The sequence below is a fragment of the Lepidochelys kempii genome, chromosome 5 (genome assembly GCF_965140265.1).
Source record: "Lepidochelys kempii isolate rLepKem1 chromosome 5, rLepKem1.hap2, whole genome shotgun sequence".
Lineage (NCBI taxonomy): Eukaryota > Metazoa > Chordata > Testudines > Cheloniidae > Lepidochelys > Lepidochelys kempii.
The window spans coordinates 48,198,554-48,220,118 of NC_133260.1; the positions used below are offsets into that span (position 1 = coordinate 48,198,554).

The window sequence follows — 21,565 nt, forward strand, 5'->3', positions numbered from 1 at the left end:
GAACAGTTTGCTATTCATTCCTGCTTCACTTCTTGAGCAAAATCCGTTGTGTGCACTGAATGGGACCTGTTTGGAGAATTTTTCTTTAAGCTCTACTGAGCATATCCAAATGGTGATTTTCAGTGGCTTATAATTCTGCTAATTGTATGGATTTTCACATGGACAGCAAAAGACACCTCCTGGCCCAGGGCAATGCCCCCCCCCCCGAATTTCAAGTCTCTGCTTCAATGCTTGGAGGCACTAGACCTTTTAATAAAACACTTGTAAGAATTTTTCAACATTGGGAAAATAGCATATTTTTCTTTAACATCCTTCATGGAAATAGCCGAACCATTTTTATTGAAATTTATGGGTGGGTTGGGGGGGCGGGGAGGGGGAGTTAAGCCTCAGATAGACACCTGGAATAGGAAATTTCAGCCCAAATGGTTAAAGTTTTGCAAATTTACTAGCAACTGAAAAGAGTCTTCTAATGGAAAGTATTAGGCAATGTCAGCTCCACCTATAATTACACAGGCATGAGTTCAGAAATAGACTTGGAATTTCTCAGATGAAGAACATACATAACACTAAGGCCTTTACATGGATAGGCAGGTGAAAAATTATCCTAAAGAAATCCACAGCTACCAGTACCAGAGATTAAAAATCAGACAAGAACATTTACCTTTTAAAAAAATCCCACAATAAAATCATTCATTTTTAGTTAAACACTAAAACTGCATTCATGCTGAGCTTAGTCAAACATCAGAAAAGAGTTAAACACAACACTGATTACAATTCACTGCTATAAGGGTGTGGGGATAATTCAGTATTCTTTTGGGATTCAGAAAGCAGTGAATTACCCCAATAAATATATTTGTCATGACAACTTTACTGTGCCTCCTCCCCACTTTCCTACCCCCCTGGGGCAGGCAAAGGACTCAAGAGCCAAGGCAAATAACAAGGATAGCAGGCAAACAGGCTAAGTGCCTCAACATAGCATAATGTTATGAAAGGAAGTCATTGATAATCATAGCCTCTCCTTTAACTTAACAGATCAGTCAGACTGCAAGCTGTCAAAAGCCCAACTTTTTTTGAACAACGTTTCACCACTAAAAATACAATATGCTAAAACATTAACAGATATTATTTTGGATCTCTGATAGGTAGGTTCCTACTAGTCTATTTGCTTAGAGTGTGTTTTATAAGGTAAAGAAACTATGTGGCACACACATCCTGGACTGGAGAATAGAGATCAGAGCTTTGGTGTTACACATACTTGAACCAAGTTCAGAGAAGGGTACAAAATTAAGCTCCATCACATACGTGAGTAGAGCATATTCTTGGGCACAAATAAGGTTAAGTACTAGGTACAATCCTCTACAAGTGAGTACCACACACCTCATGCACCTGCTTCCTTACTTTTTGCAGGATAGAATAAGAGTGAAGTATGGATGGAGAACAGGCAAAGGTCTAAGGAGATAGTTTAAGAGTAATCCTCAGCCACCACCCTTCATATGTCACTTTACTTAGATTATAAACTATCTGAGGCAGGGACCAGGTCTTGTAGGATCAGAGCCCTAGAACAATGGGGCCCTTATTTTGGTTGGTGCCTATGAGTTCTACTTTAAGACTCATCTCTTTTGTAAAGCACTTTGGGATCCACAGGTGAAAAGCAGTACACAAAAACTCAGTATTATTATTAAAAAATTAAGATATTTTAACTATGTGATCCATTTATTGGCTTTATTCCTATTGCTGAATAGGAGGGATTTGGCGGCCATATAGGAACACTTCCCACCATTACATAATTAAATTACAACCATCCAAGTACAAGAATAAGCTGATCTTGATAAATGTACATAAAATACAAAAGATAAGCCAATAGAATCATAGAATATCAGGGTTGGAAGGGACCTCAGGAGGTCATCTAGTCCAACCCCCTAGCTCAAAGCAGGACCAATCCCCAATTTTTGCCCCAGATCCCTAAATGGCCCTCTCAAGGATTGAACTCACAACCCTGGGTTTAGCAGGCCAATGCTCAAACCACTGAGCTATCCCTCCCCCAAATAGACCCAGGGGGGTTCCCCAAATGCATAGTTTTAATTACTTGCTGAATCTCTAGGCAGCAACAGAAGACGTACATCCATTTGTTTCTGTTAGTTAGAGTTAGGGAAGTTCAATACTATTAAAATATTTCTTAAGAACTTATGTATTGGAAAGTTATTCTGCCAAGTTCAGCATTTTGTTGAATTCAAACTACAATATTTGATTTATCCTTTATTTGGATGTATATGGGTACATTTTAACCCAGTGGTCGCTAAAAGTCCACTGGGGCTGCTACTAAGGCAGGCTCCCAGCCTGCCCCACGCCCCAGCACAGCCCTGGCAGGGCAAAAGGAGGCAGGGGTCTCTGCACACTGATCCTGCCTGCAAGCACCGCCCCTGCAACTCCTATTGGCTGGGAATGGAGAACTGTGGCCAATGGGAGCAGAGAGGGACGGCGCATGGAGCCATGTGCTGTGCCCCCCACAGGGGCGCATTGGCCCCTTCCAGGAGTGGCGTGGGGCCGGGTAAGGCAGGTAGCCTGCCTTAGTCCCGCTGCACTGCTAACTGGGAGCCGACCAACGTAAGTGCTGCCTGGTGGGAGCCCGTACCCTATACCCCTTCCTGTACCCTGAACCCACTCCTGCATTCCAAGCCCCCACCCCAGCTCTGAGCCCCCTCCCAGAGTCAGCACTCCGATCCCCTGCCCCAGCCCTGACCCCCTTCCTGGAGACAGCACCCCATACCCCCTCCTGCACCCCAACACTCTGCTCCATCCTGGAGCCCTCTCCTGCACCCAAACTTCCTCCTAGAGCTTGCACCCCTCACCCGCTCCTATACCCCAACCCCCTGCCCCAGGCTCAGCCTGGAGCCTCCTCCTGCACCCCAAACCCTTTGTCCCCAGCTCAGAGCCTGCACCCCCTCCCAAACCCCAATCCCCTGCTCCAGTCCAGTGAAAGTGAGTGAGGGTGGGGGAGAGCGAGAAATGGAGGGAGGGGGATAGAGTGAGTGGGGTGGGGCTTCCAGGAAGGGGAGAGTAGATCCTGGGTTGCACTTAAATTCAAAAAGTGACCTTGTGCATAAAAAGATTGGTGACCACTGTTTTAACGTAAAATAATAACACTGTATTCCAGATTTCTCTCTGAATAATGTCTATGCGCCTAATGTATATCCCCCTGTGCTATTGAGGATTCTTGTAGAAAAAGGAACACTGACAGGCTCAAATGAACCTTCTCTTTAAGCCCTTTAAAAAATAGTTTAATCGTTGAAAGGGGAACATCTATCAGCTGTGTTAAACCACAAACAAACAAAGACACCTGCCAATATGCAGGTCACAGGGTCACAAGCTCCATTCTTTTGATCCACAGGGGTTTGAAATTTACAACAGCTCTGGTTTCTGAAGAACCTGGAGAACAGGATTCTTGTCAGTTTCAATCCCCTGCTGATTTACAAGAATAGAACTGGCAGGAAGAGCTGATGGATAGTGACAGTAGCATCTATGCATACACAAACTTAACATCCTCCGTTTGCTGGTGATGCATTCAGATGAAGAGCGGAGACTGTTACATGTTTGTAGCCTTTGTTTTACAGAGCTACTAATGAAACATGTAAAGAGAGAAATTTAAGTATTTTATCCCAATTTTGTATTGCAAAATTGTAAATTGCTAAGGATGTGATGTGCTGATACAGCTGAATAGATGAATATAAAACTAGGCCAAGATTTTCAGACAAGACTAGTGATTTTGGGTGCTGAAGTTGAGACATCTTAATGAGACCTGATTTTTGAAAGAGCAGTTGGCTCAGTATTTTCTGATAATCAGGCTCCCTCACAGATGTCTGAAATCATGTCTCTTCTGAAACACAGTATTTGAAAGCAAACAAACAAAAAAATAAAGAAAAAATGTCAATGATTATGCTATCACCTATTATTAAATTATTTGAACTCCACTGAGTGCTGTCCACACACATATCAATTCTCCCAAGATAAGGCTGTAATCAGGTCCCATTATAAGCTCAGTTTTTAGCTCCTTTACAACTTTGGCTAGAAAAATTGGTTTGGCTTGAAGATTTCCAAATTTACTTTGAAGACAAAGAATTGTTTTGTTATCTCAGTTTTTCCTCTCAATATTTATGTAGCATTACAATATCTTTTCAAATGAAATCCACTGGTCTTGGTTTGCAGTATATAGATATGCTTATTGATATTATTTAATATATCTGAACCACAGAAAACAAATGTTGAACAATTTGTAACATACCCAGAAAAGGTTACTTAAAAAATTGCCATGATCAAAATTCGCTAGCAGAGGGCATGCCAAAAGGTGTACTGCCACTTGCAATCTCGTTTTTACAGAAAAATGTACATTTATATTCTGTATAATCTTTCAGCAACAGAACTTCTAAAATATTTCATTTTTCACTTAAAAAATTCCTAAATTGTATTCTCTTTTCTGGAAATCACATGCAATTGTTCTGGAAAGAAATCAAATTTTCAAAAATATTAAAAGTGGTGTAAATATCAGAGCCAAATTTTGCTGTTTAAACAAAAACACTTGAAGGACAGCCTTTTAAAATGGTTTTAAATGCAAGAACAATTATAAATTGATATCTCTGAAAGAATACAGGATCCTGAAGGCTCCAGCTCAAGCTGTGTTTATGCAGGATTCGGAAAACGAAGCTCAAGAGTCACATAGGGAAACTGGGGACAGTAATGGGAAAATAAGGGAAAGACAGAAGCAGTGGAGAAAAAGTGAGTGAACCAATCATTCATACATTTAAAACTTACTCTTTTTAAAGATAAATCATGATCACTAGAGTCCTGTGCGGATATAAAATTTGTATCTGCATATGATCTGTGATCTGCAGAAATGATCTGTGATAAAGCAGATATCCGCAGATTTGCAGGGCTCTAATGATCATCTAATACAAATGTCATACTTTGTTTAATAGAACTATGAAAAGCTATTTTTGTATTTTATTTTCTTGTATTTTACTCAATACATCATAATTATGGAGCAACAGTAGCTACTCCACGGTTTAGATTGATGCTAGTTTCCTATTATAAAACTAGTTTTTAAGCTCCCCACAATTTATATCGAGGAGACCAGAAGGAACAGAGATTGGGGTAGGGAACTAAGAGGTCACATGGACCCTGGTCTAAAAATGGGGATTCTGGAGGAGGAACACAGAAGGGGCATGGAATAGGGGTGGGGGACAAAGGGAAGTAAGACAGGGAAAGTGAGTGCTGGGGACCAGAAAAGCCATGAGAGAGTGTAGCACACTGAGGGTGGCACGAACAAGGCTGCACAGGGGACTAAGATGAAGCATGGAAAAGAGGATAAGGATACCAAGAAAAATAAAAGGGTGCATGGAAGAAAAAGGTATGGGAGTGTCTGGAAAGGAGCCTAAAGCACTGGGAGACACATAGGGGCACAGGACCTGGAGATGGCAGAACAAGAGACATTAAAAAGATGTGATAGGGACTAGAGTGGGCATGGAGATAGTTACAAGGAATCAGGAAAAGGAACAGAGAAGAATGTAGAGGACCAGGATAAATCATGGAGGGGGTGAGTTATAGGTAAAAGTGTGAATAAAAGCTTTATATGTTTACAATTTTTTAGTCAAAAAGGATGAAGGGTTATATGGCTGTGGGAAGGCTAGACATTGTAACACTGGGGTGTTTCTGAATGTGGACTTTAAAAAAAAAAAAAGCCAATGTAAAAAAGAAGCTGGACTCAAATCAAACACACTTTCAATCTTAACCCTTTCTTTTTTAAAATTTTGTTTATTTGAACCCCTGCCTGTAAGGTGTTAAAATAATGTTTGCCAGTATGATTCATTAAATGCACAATTTTACATTAGATGTAAAACTTGCTTGAATGAGGTTTTTCTGTCAGTTTTAGCAACCTGGAAGTATTTCTATTTTTGGTACTCAGTTTCTGTTTATATTATATGTTTTGTTAACCCCTTTCTTCTTTATATTTAGGCCAGGTCTACACTATAAATTTATATCGGTATAACGATGTCACTCCGGGATGTGAAAAATCCTCATGCCTAAGCAAAGCAGTTATACCAACCTTAACACGCCCACCCACCCTCCCGTGTAGGCAGCACTACACCAATGGGAGAACTTCTCCTGCTGTCATAGCTACCGCCTCTCATGGAGGTGGAGTTATTAAGCTGACGGGAGAGCTCTCTTCTATTGTCTTAGAATGTCTTCACCATACACGCTACAGCGGTGCAGCTATACCAATGTAAATTTGTAGTGTAGGCCTGCCCTTACACTACTTATTCATAAGTGATTTTGAAAACCAACAAAAAAAATCACAAATCCTTGTCATTGTTCTCTGCACTGTACAGTATTATGTAGCTAAAGTTTACTACATTGATTACACAAATATAAGGCATGACTTTCTTTTTTGAGTGCCAAGTTTGTAATAATGTTCCACCAACATACAATTTGCCTCCTCTTTTTGTAGCAAGATAATCAAAATGAAACTAAACCACTATATCAGTGATCCCCAAACTGTGGCGCGTGCCCCGCTATGAGGGCACAGAGGAATGTTTGGGGCAGGGCAGAGTGGAGCCCAGGCCAGACCCCACAGTGGGTGAGGAGAGAGCATGACCCAGCCCGATCTACCCCCAGCTCTGCTCTGGCCCCACCCCCAGCTACAGCCCCAAACACAGCCCAGCCCTGGCCCCAGGTTGCAGCTCCCGGCTGCAGTCCCAGCCACAGCTCCAGCCCCTGACCGTTGCCTGGTTCCTGGATGCAGCCCCAGCCACAGCGCCCGTGGGGCGTGGACAGATTACATTATAGCTGGGGGGGAAGCATGACATTAAAAGTTTGGGGCCTACTGCACTATATGCAATTAAACCTTGAAGGTATCTCTACACTACATACTAAACATGGGTTTGTTGGACCTGGACTTGTGGACTTGGTGTTCCCCAAGCTTCCACACTGTATCGCACAACTTGATTTACAATTCCTGGAACCAGCTGTCACGGGACCATACTATGCAGACCTTCTGACTTGGGTCCGCAGCTTGACCTGCATCCATACTGCAAAATAATAGGACTTGGACCAGTCTCACAACAGGACTTGGGCTCTGACATACCCCCTTTTCCCCCACGAAGGATCCTAGGACCTAAGTCCTGAGTGCTTGCTGACTTGAATCTGACTGATGTGTGTGTGTGGATGGAAGGGGAGCAGGGACTGGATTAAAACCAGAGTCAGAGCCTAGGCTAAGGCCATGTCTACACTAGAGAGTTTACAGTGGCACAGCTGTACTGATTCAGCTGCACAGCTGTAAGATCTCCCATGTATGCTGATAGGACTGGGAGAGAACTCTCCTGTCGACCTAATTAAACCACTCTTAATGAGTGACAGTAGCTATGTTGGTAGGAGAGCATCTCCTGTCCATATAGCACTGCTCACACCAGTGTTTCTGTCAGTGTACTTATGTCACTCAGGGGTGTGTTTTTTTCACACCCCCCCCCGTGATATAAGTTATATGGACAAAAGTGCTAGTGTAGACATAGCCTTAGTGTGCAGTACAGACATGCCCGGTCATGCCAGAAAAGCAGACTGTCAGAGTCACATATCGGTGCAGAAAGGATTTCGTTCAAAACCACTATGCAGTTCAGAGGTTAGCACATTTATTTTGAGAAGGGCAGGGGACAGTGCAGTGAATGGCCTCCCCCCCCAAGTCTCTCTCGCTCAGTCTGGAAGGGAGGCGAGAACTGGGCAGAGGATGATTTGGCTGCTGCTGGTTTCCCTCTTTCTGTCTCAGCTCCTCAGTGACCCGCGTGAGTCCCAGCCCCTTCTGTACCGACCCCACGAAAAGTGGGCAGAGCCCAGCGCGCCCAGGACGGGAGGACGCTGCGGCTAGGCGCGGCATGTTTTACCTGTGGATGGGAAGAAGCTTCACTTCCGAGCTCCCCCTGCTCTGTCTCTCAGCTCAGAGCCGGAGGCATCTAACGTCCCTGCCCCCCCCCCACTTCCTGTGTTCTCATTGACCCCCCCCCCCGCCTCCATATTGGTTAAGGGAAACGTCTGTAACTGGAGGAAACACCGAGCCTGTTCCCCGAAGGGCCATGCCGGGGGGAAGGGAGGGAAGCCAGCCTCAACTGACAGCCGCAGTGTGGAGGACGAGGACACGGGGGTGGGGGGAGGGACGATTTGCCTCCTTCCTTGCCCTACCTGGGAAGAGGAACCCGCTCCCGCCCGTCCGACAGGGGCTAGAGGAAAGAGCGAGTGACAGGTCAGGGTACAGACCAGCCTCCCTATTGCCTTAACCGAAGTGAAGCCGCAGCTACGCACCTGGGCGGGCGCTGGCTAAGGACTTGGGGGGGAGGCCGTAATTAGAAGACACACAGCCGAACCAAAATGGCCGTCCTCAGCTTCCAAATCAAAAGCGGAGGCCTTCCCACGCCCTAGACTACAACTCCCAGGATGCAGTGCTCCATGAGGGCATCATTCCCCCCCCCACCCGTGGCATTCCCATGATGCATCGCGCCATCAGCCCCTCCCTGCATCGTGCTCCTCCCTCCAGACTACAATTCCCAGCAAGCAATGCGCCCCCCCTCCAAAGTGGGGCTGCGGGGAGTTGGTAAATAGTAGCAGAGAGCGAGCTCCTGCCTGGAGGAAGATGGCGGCAGCAGCTGCGGTGGCGCTCTGAGCGGAGACAGGCACTCGTCCCTCGCACTGTGGCTCTCGCTGTGGGTCGGGGCCGCGGCGCTGCAGTGAGGGCAGAGGCGGAGAGTCGAGTCACGGAGCCACGGAGCCGCGGCCCCGGCAGCTGCAGAGAGGGCAGGCGCGGCTGGCGCCCCCCCGGGAGCTGAGAGGTGTCGCCCAGGTAGAGCCCACCCGGCCGTCGCTCCCGTCCCCAAGGCAGGAAGAGGCTGCTGTGGGCGGGGGCCGCTCGCTGTTTCCCTGCTCGGTGGTGGCTGCGGGCGGCGTCTCCATGTCGGACAACCAGAGCTGGAATTCCTCCGGCTCCGAGGAGGATCCCGAGACCGAGTCCGGGCCGCCTGTTGAGCTCTGCGGGGTCCTCAGCAAGGTGAGCAGCCCCTTCCCTCGCACCACCTGGGGGACTCGGAGCCTCCTCCTTCCCGGGCGGGTGGGGACCGTGTGCACCCCCGCGCTGCCCGGCGGAATCGGGCTAGGATCCCCTGTCTCGCCCGGTTACCCGCCTGCGGGGCAGCCCCGCAGCCCTTTTCGCCTGCGGAGACAGGGCTCTGGCTTGGCTGGGGCAGCGGCCGCATGACCTGGGGGAGCCTGGCAATGAGTCACTCGCCGCAAAACATCCACTCCCAGCCTGCGGGAGGGGCTCTAACGGCCCGCACACACCGCGAGGCCGTCCCCTCCAGCCCGCCCTGCTGCGAGAGGAACCCCCGCAGTACTCCCAGCTCTCCCCCGTCTCTCCGGGAGAAGCTAAGCGCCGCTTTCAGTGCCCTCCTTCCTGTAAACTAGGTGGGGCGGGGAGCCTTTCCTCGCGGAGAGGCTCTGGAGACAGTCTTACAATCCATCCTCCAAACAGATGGGGGAGTCTCTCCTAGCTTCCTTCCCCTCCTAAATGAGGAGGCATCCTCGGCATGAATGAGCGTCCCCTTGTCCCTTCTTTCTCGATCCCCCCCACTTTGCACCCCACCCTTTGACTCACCCTCCCCAAGTGTAAATTTTGGGACAGCAGGGTCTGTAAGTAGAATAATTCTCATGCAGAATATGAGTGCTGGCAGCGAGGGCATCTCCATTCATCAGGTTTTTGACTGGAGCTTGGCAATCCAATCCTAGGTAGTGTGCGCTGCGGGCTAGGTTGTATTGATACTTGTGCTGACTGATGTAGGACTACACGCTGAGCCTGTGTGGGGAAGAAAAGGAGGACTTGTGGCACCTTAGAGACTAACCAATTTATTAGAGCATAAGCTTTCGTGAGCTACAGCTCACTTCATCAGATGCATATCGTGGAAACTGCAGCAGACTTTATATATACACAGAGAATATGAACCAATACCTCCTCCCACCCCACTGTCCTGCTGGTGGGGAAGAGGGAGAGTTCTTGGGGTTGCAGAGGAAATGCTGCTTTTTTTTTTCTTGCCAAGACTTTTTTGCAGGAAGTAGCAGCGTGTGATATGCACATACAAATCACTTCCAATCAATAGGAATACGTCAAAGAGGAGTGGCATGGGCTTTAGTCCCAGCGTCAAAATAGTGCAATAAAATACCCTTGCAGTGGGAGATCTGAGCGAAGGGTGGGGAACAAGGGAAAATTGTGGGAATGCTTGCTTAAAAAAATTTTTTTTGCTTATGTTTGTGGGGGGCATGGGGAAGGATTAAACCTATTCCTCCCTTTGTATTACTGTGAATTTAATAAATCAGTTTGACGTGTGTGAGATGAGGTTAGGGGATTCAGTTTTAAGGAGTGTTTTAAAGACTAAATATTCTGAGCGAACACTTTCGGTAGCAGAAAGTAGCTTTTTAATTCTCTGGATATTTGGGTATATATTGAGATGTTGTTTTTGTATCTCTCTGTCACTTTACACTGTGAGGAGGGGTTTAAGCTAGAACTGAATGCGTGATCTCGGTATCCCATGACCTGTGAACATCCCCTGTATACTGAAAAACCTATGGTACTGTTTCTGTGAGAGAGTAGGACTCTGTTTATGAACTCTTTCCAATTAAAAAAATGTTTGAGCTCATAGAGGGGAGCAATGTTGAGGAGAGGAGGTAGGCCTTGGCACGCTGATCTGCAGGGTTTCATACCTGATGCTGGGGAGGGACAGGAGGTATGTTACAGTAGGTTTTTTGGTTTGGAAGTGTGGTTTATTGCCTGAGATTTCTGCAATGTTACCACCTTTTTAGGTGATCCAGATCATTAAGTAGAAATGATCTGGTATTTGTAGTACGCCATCCATTTTAATATTGGCAAATGAAATGGAGTCTAAAATTGTATTCTAAATCTTAATGGTGGGTTTTCATGTATGCTAAATCCCAAGGTGTTTCCCAAACATCTGTGTCTTATTATACACGCACTATGTACAATTTTGAGTTTTGTTTGTAGTGCTTATATTACAGCTATTGTCTTTTCTGTTAACCTCCAAGTGAAAACACATAATGAAAAATAACCTGAATTGTGAAATATGATAAAACCTGTTGGAGTGAACCTGCTGGAAGGTATTATGAGTGACTGTCTAACTTTAATTTCTTTGCTGCTTAATTAATGTCTTCTGTAACACCTGCAAGGCAAATGAGTTTAACTGAAATTATTGCATAATAACGTGTTTTGTCAGCAAATAGAGATTAAATATAAAAAAAAGCTTTTTAAAAACAAGACTCCAAACCAGTAATAAAAGGTTGCATTTCTTTGCATTCCCTGTGGTGTTTTAGGTGCTCAGGATTTCATCATTTTTGCAGGAGGGAAAAGCCTGAGCTTATGGCTTGTCTATAGAGGAAGTTCATGGGGAAGTTAGTGCAAAATAGTGAGGATGTTAATTTAAAGTGCAGTAACTGTTCTGCACTACCCCCTTGTGGTCATTCTGGTTCTGTACTAAGAGTGCTTGAACCTAAGCACCCCAAAAGCACTTTTAGTGTGGAAGAAGAGTGTCCACACCAGGAGCTAGTGCAGAATAGCTATTTTAGGGTCTTCTCGCGATCTAGATAAGCCCTCATTATTCCACAAGTAAGGGAAAAAGAAGCTAAATTTTAAGTTTTTTGATTTTCAAATGTATTTAGAATGCCTAAATTTTCCCATATATTGTCCTACTGATTAGAAATTTTAACCATTTGAAAAGCACTTTTTACAATGTGTGTATTGTTCATCACTTAAAGGTGGATACAAACTAGGGAAGATTTTCAGGTATATCAGACTTTTTAGTTTGTGTCACATGTAAATAAATTCACTTGTTCAAACAGTTAGAATTTTCTTTACCAGAGATCTTTTCTTCCGTCCGGTATTACATTGAAGACATAATGGTGAATTTGGGAAACTTTTTCAGAGCAACAGACCAATGTCATAAGCACAAGATTCTGGTTAATAAAAGCTGTTCAAAGGTACCATCTAACTTGTGTTAGTGGAGGAACGACTCTCTTCCCTTTTCCCATTCTCCTGCCTTACAATGAAAGAATCCTCCTGTTATAATGAAAGAAATATAAAATATTTTTCAGCATTTCCTCATCTTGTTTCAGTGATAATTTTCATTTTAGAACCACTATCATGATCTACTAAACATTTAAGAACAATTTTACGAACAACATTTTTGTACTCACTTTCCCATTATTGCTCTTTAAGTAGTATATCCTCTTCTAACTCGTTGTTGCTTTGAGCCGAATAATTTAGAGAGAACTTGAATGCCAAAGTGTGTGCTCATTAGTCAGGGTGTACAGTGTTAGTACCCAAAAGTGACTTTGAGACTCTGGCAAATGTTAAGTTACTAGTGTGAAAACGGTGATTTTTAATGTACAAATTCTCTATTTATATTGCTGTGAAGGGGGATTAAGGGAGCACCTTGTATAAATGAATCTTTATATGATCTAGAGGATGAGACTCTTTTAAAACAGTATCTTTATCTTACGGAAACAGTTCTTATGAAAGCTCACCTTCTGTTTTACTTAAATAGAAAGTTTAGCAACATTAAAACCAAAAGATTAACTTCTAAGCCTAGAAAAGATAAAACCTATATTTTTACCAATTAATAGTTCTAATTTTTCACTAAACTTCTTTCTGCATCAGTGCTCTTAATTGTAAAGAACATTTTGTTTTAGTTGGGTGTGATACCGCTTTTACAGACGACATAATTTTAGTCTTATTGTTAATGAAGCAAAATTGGCTTAAGGTACTGTGTAACACAAATGGTTGATGAAAAATGTTGAGAGTTCTGATCAAGGGGATAGCAAATCCATCATTTGGGGAGAAATTGGAAAAACTTTCTCTAGTTTTTAAATAACGAAATTTAATAAGCAAACAAGGTGTCTTCTCATCAGTATTTTTACTATTTTCAGACCTTGCTCAGCTTTTTGAGATTTATTTCTTTGTTCTCTACAGTGGACCAACTACATTCATGGGTGGCAGGACCGATGGGTAGTTTTGAAAAACAACACTCTAAGTTACTACAAATCTGAAGATGAAACTGAGTATGGCTGCAGGGGCTCGATTTGTCTAAGCAAGGCTGTTATTACGGTAAGCATTATCTCAAAGTTGATGTCTTTCTTGTTTCACTAGAGCTTTATAGATAGGTTTTTATTTTTATGGACAAAAAGCTTGGTGAAAATGGCTAAGGAAAATGAATTTTATGATATGTCCTCTTTTGTCAGTGGTTTAAAAGCAATATGTTTGCAACCGAACAGGGAACATATGTAAGATAATAAAGAATAAATATGCAGTCTAGGATGGAGATCATGATTGACTTCTTCACTCCTCTGACACAACAGAATATTCTACAATAAAAGTAAAGGTCGTCTGTGCAGTAGACGGAGTTTTCTTGGGAGTTGACCCAAGCCTGTGGAATGAACTCCCATGGGGAGTACGGCCCATCACAAACCTAAGCAACTTCTGCTCCAGGTGCAAGATGTTTCTGTGACCTTGTCTTCTCTAACATAAATATAGCTCTGTGTGTGTGTGTGTGTGTATGCCTGCCCATGTCCATTCATGTAAATGTAGAAATATTAAATTATAAAGTCCAGAACACTTTACTGTGAACACTTCTCCCCTGTCGAAAGGATGAGAAAACGTATGATGAATGTTAGTAACGCTGCTTAATTGAACTCTTGGAAGGAACTCAGATACTACAGTGTCTAGAATCTAACAGAATAGAATTCAAAAAAGTGAAACCGCTCCAGCAAGCCTGGAAACTTTGTGGGTTTTTTTAGCTTTAGGAATATTATCGTATGGTTTCATGTGGTTTAATACTATATAGAGAGCTACAAAATGTGCAGCAACTTTGCAAGGATAACGTTTGATGGGTTCAGTTGAATATTTGTCATCCTTTGAGTGAGTTATGTGATATGGGAAATACCAGATAGTGTTTTGTAGTATATAATTGGACAAAAGCAGCAATGCTTAAACTTTCTGCAAGCCCAAAAACCAGAATGTGTTCAGTTTTTATAGTTGTAAAGTGGGGGTGAGGTGAGAATTTTACTACTTATAAATATTCCTGTCACTGAAGGTATTTGATTGGATTAACTATAGAAACTACTAATTTTGAAAGGTAGATTTGAAAAAAGTAAGACTTTTCCATTTGGCTGTTCGGCAGTTACAAACATCCATCATCTAAAATGATTGTTAAAAATAGCATATTATGCTATACTTAAAGCTTTTTTAAAAAATGGGTACCTTGTTCTGACCCACTAAGGAGCATATGGTGCACAACAGTGGGCTATACAAATACTCCTTTACTGGATATACTTTGAACACACTAATTAAGGCCGGGTCTTAAAAAAATTTACCTGACACTTATTAGTCAAAAAGGCAAACATGATAGCCAGTGGTAGACATGAAGTGGGATAGTGGCAGGAAGGTGGCCTTAGAGAGCTCTAGGTAGAGTGCCTTGTTGAGAAGCAAGGCTCATCCCTAGCAGCCTGAAATCTAGTTTCTGTGGTGGATAGTACTGAGATTTCTATTAGAGTTCTTAAAGCAGGATCCAGCAAAAAGGGAAGTTGGAATCTTTCATATCTGCTGGCTAATAGGTGTCTAAACTTGAAGGTCAACATGCATGCATACAGCTGCTGGAAGGCAGAAGGAGCTCTCCGTCTCCCCTCGCCATCTACAGCTTCTTAGCTGCTAGAAGGTACAGTGGACTCTTCACCACTTTGCCCCCTCTCAGAACCTCTTGAACATGGTAAGGAAGAGTGGGGAAGAATTCTGCTACTCCATTTTTGTTGGTGGGGAGTACATCTCCCAAATAACTAAAGTGACTGTCCCTGTTGCTCAGTTTTATCAGGATTATAAAATTGACGTGATTCTTGAGTTCCACTATTTTGGCTTTTGAATTCTGAAGGGCTTCAGCAAAACTGAGCAGAGTCCTGTTATTATCATGCTGCTGATAGCAGGCAAATCTTTGAATGTTAGTGTAGGCGCTAGGAGCTCAGGAAAACTATTACGTCAGTTAACTTTCCAAATGTTAAAGAAGTGTGCTGTCTGATACTATCAAGGGCTAAAAATTCTTTAAATCAAAGCTTATTCAGAAATTGTTGGCTTAGGCCCCAGTACTCTAGAAGGAGTGCTTCCCACTTGTTCTGGTTAGTAGCAAGTCAGCGAGCAGACTCTTTAACCCTGAATTATTGAGGAAAGCATAGACTAGTTAGCTGAATGAGCCTCCAAACTGGATTTTGTTTCACAGACTTTCTGTGGGCAAGTTCAGACATGTGAATAGATGTTAGAAGCCTCTTCAAATGCCTCCTTATGCAAGGTGGCCAAGCATTGGACTGGTAGGTTCTCATTTTGGGTAATATTTTAAGAGTTTCCGCTTACGTGGATTAAGCATAGGTGACATGGATCTTGAGTAAAGTATGATGCTCCAATTACAATTTAGTATGGCTAATTTGTTTCATCAATATAAAATCTGAATAATGTAATCAGAGTATGTTTAGGCTTTTTAGAACTGGATGAGCACAATAACGTTGGGATTCCTAAGGGATTCTTGTTGCATAAAAAGTAGACTGAGGTTGCACATGGGTGACAATAACTTACATTTATAATTACGCTTCAGTCACGAGTTTCTTAACACAATAAGGGTAGAAAATGCAACTGAATGTCAGTCAAATTAAGAAATCTAAAATGTGCATCAGCTATAAATAGATACCTGCAAGGAAATCTTAATGTTGGCCCTCAGTTTTTCTTTTAATTGTCACAACAGAGCTAGTTGGCTTGTGTATTTATACTCAAACTCTATATAAAAACATTAGTAACTGATAAGATAAATAGATGAAGAAGGGCAGAAGACTTGTGTATCAGTAGAAATTGTTCTCTACTGTGTCTGGTCTATGATTGCATCAATGGAAAGTGGAAATCTTGACTTATCTTGACTTCTCACTATCAACTAGTGTTTGGCGAGGATACTGAATTGACAAAGTCAGAATCTTTATTAGGAATATCTACTTGTACAGACCTCTATTAGGCTTTAAATTTAACCTATCTTTAGTGTCTCGTGATCTTGCCAGATCTCATAAGTTAGGCATAGTTAATAGTTGTGTACAAGTTCTTAATGGCAAACAACAATGCAGGAAGTGGAGTGTGCGACAGTCTTTCCTCTGAATTGATATTGAAAGAACTGCCTCAGCATGATGCTAGATGGCACTATACTAATAGGTGATATCTTTGGTCTGAGACATAAAACATTTGTTATTAAAGGACAACTTCCATGATGCTTTCTTGAAAGAAAAGGTACAGGTTCTCTTATGTGATGGGCAAATTCACATTTAGGTAGTCATGCATATTCAAAACTTGCCTGCAGTTTCAACTGGAGACTTTTTTTTTCTTTTTTACTTTCTTATAAAGGATTATTTAGTGCTTCTTGTTCAGAATGACTACATTTCATGGATCAGTAAGCTTTTAAGGGTAGAAAGTAACTATCCAGAATTATGGCAGTACTTCCATTGTAGCTTACAGTATTATAACAACAATAATATTGTGCATGCTGAAAGAAAAGGAGGACTTGTGGCACCTTAGAGACTAACCAATTTATTTGAGCATAAGCTTTCGTGAGCTACAGCTCACTGCATCCAATGAAGTGAGCTGTAGCTCACAAAAGCTTATGATCAGATAAATTGATTAGTCTCTAAGGTGCCACAAGTACTCCTTTTCTTTTTGCGAATACAGACTAACATGGCTGTTACTCTGAAACCTGTCATTGTGCATGCTGGTTACTGAGACACAATACCAGCCATGAGACCTGATAACATGATTGTAAGGGAGCCACTCTCCCCCCACCCCCCCCAACCTCCTCTTCTGATCTCTTCTAGATGCTAGCAATGCTAGTATATAGAATAGAGTTTACAAGTGCTTTTGCTGGTATTAGTTCTCTTTGTAGTGGGGAAACAGCTCTCCTCAAGCCAGTATTGCTCGCCAAGGCGGGAGACTCCCTGAGCTGTCCCTTCTAGCAGCTGACCCCTCTCTCCCTGCTGAGGTCTAATTAAAAAAATAAAACCACAACTGTAGGTTACAGATTAGATCTTGTGCCTCATTGCTTTGAACACTGTCCAGGAGACTTCTGTTCTGTTCTGCAGGAGGCCTCTGTTTTTGTGCTTCATACCATCACTGCTGATGTGCAAAAGAAGGACAAATTGCTGTTAGATTTCCATAGCACCAGCTCTCAATGGTCATATGGCTCAGCAGAATGTGTATAGTATTACTATAGTCCTAGCTCTAGTAGCAAGGATTGCATTACTACTAAAGTTGCTGTTTTCATATAGTATAGCTTGTAAAATTCTTTGAAAACCTTCAGAATTAAAAAAATGCCCATTTTATGAGGTGTGCACATTGTCAGAACAGCCCTTCAGCATGGAGCTGAACAGATGATTTTACTAAACATTTGGGAAAATGTCATGTTTGAGAAATCCTCAGAGAATCTTAAACTCTAATGGTCATATGCTACTAAACTTTATTACAAGAAGTAACTGATGCATGCAAGACCTGCCCCCCCGTATCATTGCTCCAAATAATCTATGACTTCACTGCAAATGGGTTTCTTTATTAAAACAGTGACATCATGCAGTTTTAATCAGCAGTGATTCCTATATTCTACTGTAGAAAAACTGTTTTTATTTTCCATTTGGAAGACCAGACAAGACTTGTCAATTTTCATGCAGTTGTATAGATTTTTCTCTATTTTTGCTTATATTTACACTGAGATTGTTGTGACCAAACCAATAAGAAAATTGTGAAATGGATACACTGAAGTAAATGAATAAGTACCAAGGACCATTCTTGAGTTTTTCGTAACATTTTTTTGTCATATTTCTGTATTGTAAAGAGAGATGTTTTAGATTTGGACACTTACAGTGACTGCACTTGGACATGAGTAATCATCATAATTTGGTATCTCAAAGAATACAAAGAGATTGGAATAGGTGACAATGTCCTCTTCATTAAAGTCTCTAATTTGTTTATGCTTACCAAAAGCAACTTTTTCTACAGACTTGGTAAATACTCAAGTTTTTCAGCAAGCTAACATTTCTGATTTCTTTTTCGTGACCTAATTTATTTCTGGATTATTTACAGTATGGTCTTAGTTCCCAATACACAGTGGTAACCAATGGTGAAAGCTAAAAGGAAATATAGGAAGAGGCAGTGAAATCCTTCTTTAAATAGACTGGCTTTTAAAACAGTGAGAGAGGATGTCCTGCATTTGTCAATTTGAACACATACAGATGAGTTTTCCTGTGTGAAATCCCTTTCAGAGAGTCTCCATGTTTTAAAACCTGAAAATATAATTTAACTCTTGATTTCTACTTGCTTACTAGTAAAAATAAGAACCTGGGGTGTCAGAACTACTGTTAAACAAAAAATATGCTTAGAACAACAATTAGATTGACATCCATTTTCTTTTTAAGTAGTCTTGTTTATAAAATACAATTTCAGGACTTGGATTAATTAAAGTTGGAAAATTTAAAGGGAAACTTGACTTTATCCGTAGTTCTAATCTCCTTAAAGTTGTCTCTTGTTGTATTTCATTTTAAAATGTATACAATGGGAAATTCAAAATGGGCTACTGGATTTATTCAGGATGAAATTAAGCAATTTTATAAGTGCATTTAAAGGATGAATAAAGATGAACTTCCCAGGTAGCCCCTTAAGTGAATCTGGGGATTAATTTTCTCCAACTTGCACATCCTGAACTCCTGAATGAGCAATATTACTAAAAAAGAAATTCCAGTTAAAATATAAATATACACTTATGACTGTTGTCCACTGGTAGGTTTGATTAAGTTTGTGCAATCAGCCAGTTAAATTAAATGCAATCATCATTTAGCCTTTAGTTACTACGGTGGTGGGCTTTATAGAAAAGACTTGAATAGATCAATGCTATGTGTTCAGATAACAAGGCAGTGGATTTGTGTACCAAAAAAATACTATTTACACTAAAGAATAGTAACTCCTTTCCAACTACTTAATTTGTAAAAAATAAGCCTATAAAGGCTGTTTTAACAAATATTTAGCATTTAAGTAAACAGTTCATTTTTTCCTGGTTTGGTACAGCATTTATTCAGCCGCCTCTTTACTAAACAGAGGCCCTGAACTAATTTAGAAATGGAGAATATATGGGCTGTGAAATCACTAACTAGATTCTGAGGCTTGTTTGACGTAGAAGGTGATTAGGACTTCTAGATTTTAAGGCATATCTTAAATAACCAAATGGATATTTCCGGATTTGAGAGGGTGTAAGATGGAATTGGAGAACTGATTGTAGACAGTGACCTTCGAAATAAGAGGAAGATGGGACACTAGTTGGAGAGGCAAGTGGGGGTTGGGGTAGGTTCTGAAGATGAGAGCAACTAAAACATGCTTGTATTATCAGGGGAAAGAAGCAAAGGAGAATGAGGGGTTAAGGAGAAAAGTAAGGGAAGGGATGAGTGGGAGCAAGGGAGATCTGGGGATAGGATGGGCTGGGGTCACTGGGGCAAGTGGAGCTTTCTACATGAGCCCCTGCCTTGGACAATTTTTGTTTAACAATCATATTTTCCTATTTTAAAAATGTTTCTCTTTCCTATTTGCGTCTTTCACACAACAATAGGGAAACGGGCAAAGTGGTGTTATGCACAAAATCTGAAAATGAGAAATGGTTTTTGTCTTTGAATTACTGTGCTTAAATGTTACTAGTAACTCTACTAGGTAGGTGTTCGGAGAACTGAGAATTTTAAATTGATTATGGTCCTTTAATTAGCTAACTACATTTTTGGATGATGTTCTTGGAAAGAAAAAGATGTCTGCTTTCTTGGGATAGCATTGATATGGAGAGGGATTCCTTTCAATAGTAGTAATTAAACTAATTCCTAAGTAAAGAGTGAAAAATAACTGACACTGATCCAGATTATGTTGAACAAGTTGTCCCAATCCACAAGTACTTACAGAATTATTCTATTTTAGAATGTTTTTAATTTCAAACACATCATTGTAATAAACAGTTACTCTACAATTCAGACATGGAATTAATGATAAATTGTATAGTGTACAAATATTTTGGACTGACTGCAGTTAGTATCCTACAAGAGAAAAGCCATTTCTCTCAATATTTCATCGTTTTGACTTCAGCTGTGTGTTAAAACCTCTTCGAAAGTGAGGGATATGGTTTAGTACTAAATGGGCCAAAATTGTTTATGACCACTACTTACATACAATAAATAATACATGTATTATCATAACACTTGTGTAGTGGGTCATGACTGGGACTCCGAAGAAATTTATGCTATGAGTGTTACTTTGTTTTCCTTTTTATTTTCACATTAGCTTTTTACTGAAAGATTTAAATATTAAATTTTGACTGAATGTTCTGAATCAGAATATTTTGGTACCAGCAATCTTTGTCAGAACACATAATTCAGGCTAGACATGTTATACATCAGAAATGTACGTCATCCTCCTGGTTGCTGTAGGCCAAAGGATTTTTGTAATGGAACACTCTTCACCCATGGTCTGTCAGCGTCAAATATATACTTAACATCCTGATTGTTGCATAACTATTAAAGCTGTTAGAAATTGAACAAGGCTTGCTCCTCACACACACACTTGTACTCCTTAATTCTGCTGAATCTGTGAATTTGTATTCATTTTCATAATAAATTATGGTTTGCTAACTACTAGAAATTATTACTTGTAAGATGCAGCAGAAGCTGGGCTGGGAAGGACAAACTATTAAAACTGTTATTGAAGTGCTGACAGTTTGCTCTGGGCTGTCCAAAACAAATAGTTGTGCCTAAGAAGCTAACAATTTAAAATATACTGCTATATTTAATAGCAAAGAATACAAAAATACTTGCAAGCAAGTTAATTTTTGTGAAGAAACTTTCAAGTCATCTTTGCAGCCTAGACGCCATGTGAAATTTTCCCATTAAATTATAAATGTCTTATGTTTACCAAAGAAATTAGGCACTTGCTTGGTAAAATCTGGGGAGCAATTTACAAAATTGGGCAGTTACTGTATTAAATGTGTAGCTTATAGGTGCATAGGTATAAGTTAAGGCACTAATGCAATGAGCCTATAGTACACAAGGCCTGTAAAACGTAGCTAAACTAATAAAGGCATAAGGTCAAAAAGCCTTAGCATAAGAAGTGAACCAAGAGTAAACATAAATCATAAGATAGAATGCTGTAATGACCAAACAGCTGATAGGTAACCCCAAGATGCTAGTCTATACTAATTTAGGATGTTTTAAAGTAGGGACATCAGCAGATCATGAGAAAGCCATGGTAACTAATGGATGCATATGTAAAAGATTAATAGCTTATGGAAGAGGGGTACCCCAACGTTAGTAGGAAATAAGGAAAAGGGGCTGAAATTCCAATTGAATATGTATTGGGTGAAGTGGTGTGAGTGTAACACATTATAAAAGCTGT

The 21,565-nt window shown here is 41.3% G+C and overlaps 2 protein-coding genes across 12 annotated transcripts in view; one reads left to right on the forward strand and one right to left on the reverse strand.

Annotated features, from left to right (window-relative positions):
* The window catches only part of POLK (DNA polymerase kappa), a 78,396-nt gene extending 69,111 nt beyond the window's left edge, over window positions 1-9,285 (reverse strand). For 4 of the 8 annotated variants that reach the window (XM_073344208.1, XM_073344207.1, XM_073344203.1 and 1 more), the window contains exon 1: window positions 8,341-9,285. The gene's annotated coding sequence lies outside the window, so the exon portion shown is untranslated. Of the gene's footprint in view, window positions 1-7,925; window positions 8,011-8,340 lie in introns of those variants that run through there. The other 4 variants (XR_012158915.1, XM_073344211.1, XM_073344205.1 and 1 more) reach the window with 2 other exon arrangements.
* CERT1 (ceramide transporter 1) overlaps window positions 8,598-21,565 on the forward strand; it is a 168,768-nt gene continuing 155,800 nt past the window's right edge. For 3 of the 4 annotated variants that reach the window (XM_073344213.1, XM_073344212.1, XM_073344216.1), the window contains exons 1-2: window positions 8,598-9,079; window positions 13,061-13,195. In XM_073344213.1, the coding sequence (XP_073200314.1) occupies window positions 8,984-9,079; window positions 13,061-13,195 (231 nt within the window). In that variant the 5' untranslated portion in view covers window positions 8,598-8,983. The remainder of the gene's footprint in view (window positions 9,080-13,060; window positions 13,196-21,565) is intronic. The other variant, XM_073344214.1, reaches the window with a different exon arrangement.